The sequence below is a fragment of the Poecilia reticulata genome, linkage group LG2, assembly GCF_000633615.1.
Source record: "Poecilia reticulata strain Guanapo linkage group LG2, Guppy_female_1.0+MT, whole genome shotgun sequence".
Lineage (NCBI taxonomy): Eukaryota > Metazoa > Chordata > Actinopteri > Cyprinodontiformes > Poeciliidae > Poecilia > Poecilia reticulata.
Genome location: NC_024332.1, coordinates 18391414 through 18394302, shown reverse-complemented (window position 1 = coordinate 18394302; position 2889 = coordinate 18391414). Strand labels below are relative to the sequence as shown.

General features: G+C 47.0%; 1 protein-coding gene across 1 annotated transcript; it reads right to left on the bottom strand.

Moving 5' to 3' along the window:
• Positions 1-46: 46 nt before the first annotated feature.
• Positions 47-1758, bottom strand: gpr45 (G protein-coupled receptor 45). Its single transcript, XM_008434709.2, has one exon. The coding sequence runs from the start codon at positions 1638-1640 to the stop codon at positions 471-473; it is 1170 nt and encodes a 389-aa protein (XP_008432931.1). The 5' UTR covers positions 1641-1758; the 3' UTR covers positions 47-470.
• Between the last annotated feature and the right edge of the window lie 1131 nt (positions 1759-2889).

Here is a 2889-nt window from a genome sequence, read left to right as displayed (position 1 = left end):
GATGGATGGATGGATGGATGGATGGATGGATGGATGGATGGATGGATGGATGGATGGATGGATGGATGGATGGATGGATGGATGGATGGATGGATAATATCTTAGAATGGCCCAGTCAAAGTGTAGATCTTTCTCAACCTGAAAATGTGTATCGAGACTTCAGAATAAATGTTTACATACCTTCTCCAGGTATGAGACTTTACTTAAAGTCTCATACCTGGAGAAGGTATGTGATGGGAGCATAAAATKATGGGAACAAACGTCATYCTCTGATGTATGTGCTACTTTGTGTTGCACATGAAGTTTATGGTTGCAAACAAAACAAATGTGAAAAAGTTCAAGAGATTATGTTTAGATGGAATGTTCATTATTGAAGCTATGCTTTGTGGTATATTGCTTTAAACCATACTTCCTGTTTTGGGGGAGCATTTAAAACATGAAAACATCTAGCAGGAGGGTCAGTCGCTGTTTCACACAGCAGACTGAGTCTCGCTGCACACATAAATGTTGCTGGGCCTCACTCTCCTGTGGCTCCTGCCTGGCATTCGGGGACACARCCTGCAGCTTTTGGGGATGAACTCCTGACAGGCCTCCCTGAACTTGCGGATCCTCCAGCAGTAAATGACAGGGTTGAACACCGTCTTCAGGTAGCTGAGCCACAGCGCGCCAATGCTCACCGGGTAGAAGATGGGGCTGTAGTAGAACTGCCGGCTGAACACGGCCAGCAGGCTGACCACGGTGTGGGGCAGCCAGCACACGGAGAAACCCACGAAGAGGATGAGGATGGTGGTGAAGGCTCGGGTCTTGAAGCTCATGTCCACCTTGACGTGAGGCGGCCGCTGCAGCCCGGTGAGCCTCATCTTGCTGACCTGGTTGAGGGCGGGCAGACAGGAGCGCTCGCTGGTGTGGTTGTGGATGCGCAGGGTGTTGCGGCGCACCGTGTTCAGGATGCACATGTACGAGTATAACATGACAGCAAATGGTACAAAGAACACGGCCACAGCCAGGAGCACCGTGTACCCCCGGTCTGCCATCGACTCGCTGTATCCCAGCACGCACTGCGGCGCCCAGGTGCCCCCGATYCCCGCTGCACCTGTCCTCCACCCGACCACGGACGGCAGCGACACGCACAGGCTCAGCACCCAGGAGCCTGCTATCAGCACTTTGGCCCTGTGTGGGGTCAGCTTGTCCTGCCGTTGCACGATGATGAGAAACCGGTCCACGCTGATGATGAGGAGGATGGACACCCCTTCCAGAACGAACAGCCAGTACAGCATGATGGAGGCCCGGCAGAAGCCGCTCCCGAAGCTCCAGTCGGCGGTAGCCACGGTGACAGCGGTGAAGGGCATGCAGAGCAGCGAGAGCATTATGTCAGAGAAGGCCAATGTGGCCAGCAGGAGATTGATTGCTGAGCGCATTGCGGGCTTCTGATAGACGATCAGACAAACGATTGCGTTGCCGAGGAAGCCGATGGTTATCATGAAGATCATAATGGCCGCCAGTGTCACCCGGAGAGTGACCGATATGAGAGGAGGCGACGCTTCCRGCGGGAGAGTTTCTGCTGGTTCCTCCACATCTGGCTCCAAGAGGTCACAGTCGTCCAGCAGGCTTTCGTTGCAAAAAGCCATAGCAGCTTTCATCAGGCACGATCAACGCAGGGGAGGAAGAACATAGCTGGCTGGAGGCTGTCACTCTGAACAGTTTACCAGCCGAGGTTCCTGGCAAAACCTGGAGCGGGAAGACAAGAATAAAAAAACTTTGTGATTTTATAAAGCGAATGCAGTGTTTTTCTGAAGTACGTTAGTATTTTTAGATTTTATCTCATACAACTGTAGACTTTTGAGGAAAGAAAGGAGAGGAAAGCAAGTTTTTTTTTCACAGTTTTGCAAATAAAAAATGTTAAAATTTTATTCATCCCTTTATTCTCTGGTACCTGTGAATAAAATTCAGCTCAACTATCTGCCATCAGAGATAAACTAATTAGTAAACAGAATAGCTCCATCAATGTTCTTATACAACTCTAACTAGCTTCTTTTTATCTTCTAAATTAAAGAATCCACTCAGCATGATGCTGCTACCGCTATGTTTCACTGATGCACCACAGACAGCATTTTGCATGCAGACCACAAAGTTCAGTTTTGATCTTCTCAAAGTTCGGTTTTGATCTTCTCAAAGTTCAGTTTTGATCTTCTCAAAGTTCTGTTTTGATCTTGTCAATGTTAGCTGTGACCTCTAAATGGCATAGGGCGAACGACAAAAGAGACTACTTATGGCTTTCTCTTTTTAAGAGAGGATTTTATCCGTCCACATTTCCAYGTGGAACAATAGTTCTTCATTGTTTTGCAGCCCTTCCCACCTGAGCTGTGGATCTCTGTTGCTCCTCCAGAATTACAATCAATCTACTGGCTGCTTCTCTGATCACTGCTCTCTTGATMTTTTTTAGTTTAGGTTTAGCGGCTATCTCTAACTCGGTTTGCATTTGTGCYGGACGTTTAACAATCTGTGCAAAGAACCGAAGATCAAAGTTGATAGAAAGGATCCTGAGRAGCTTCATRATCTGGGGACAGTTTGTGGAAGAATGGATCAAAAATAATTTCTTGTGACGCTTGTGACTAGTTTCTCCATAAAGATGTCTTGAAGTTTTTGTTATCAATGAAARGCTTTCATGTGTTCAGTTACTCCATATGTCCTTTTCTTTTTCTTTACATCTACATTCATTTGAGGACAAATTTTGTCCTCAAATGTCACTTGTGTCGCCACCAACATCTGGTGTGAATTTCATGTCAGTGGAAATGCTGCAAAAATATTCACTGAGGAAAGCATTGACGATTCAACACTGCTTTTACCCGCTGATTATAGGCCTGCAAAACAGGAGAGAAATGTGTCGCC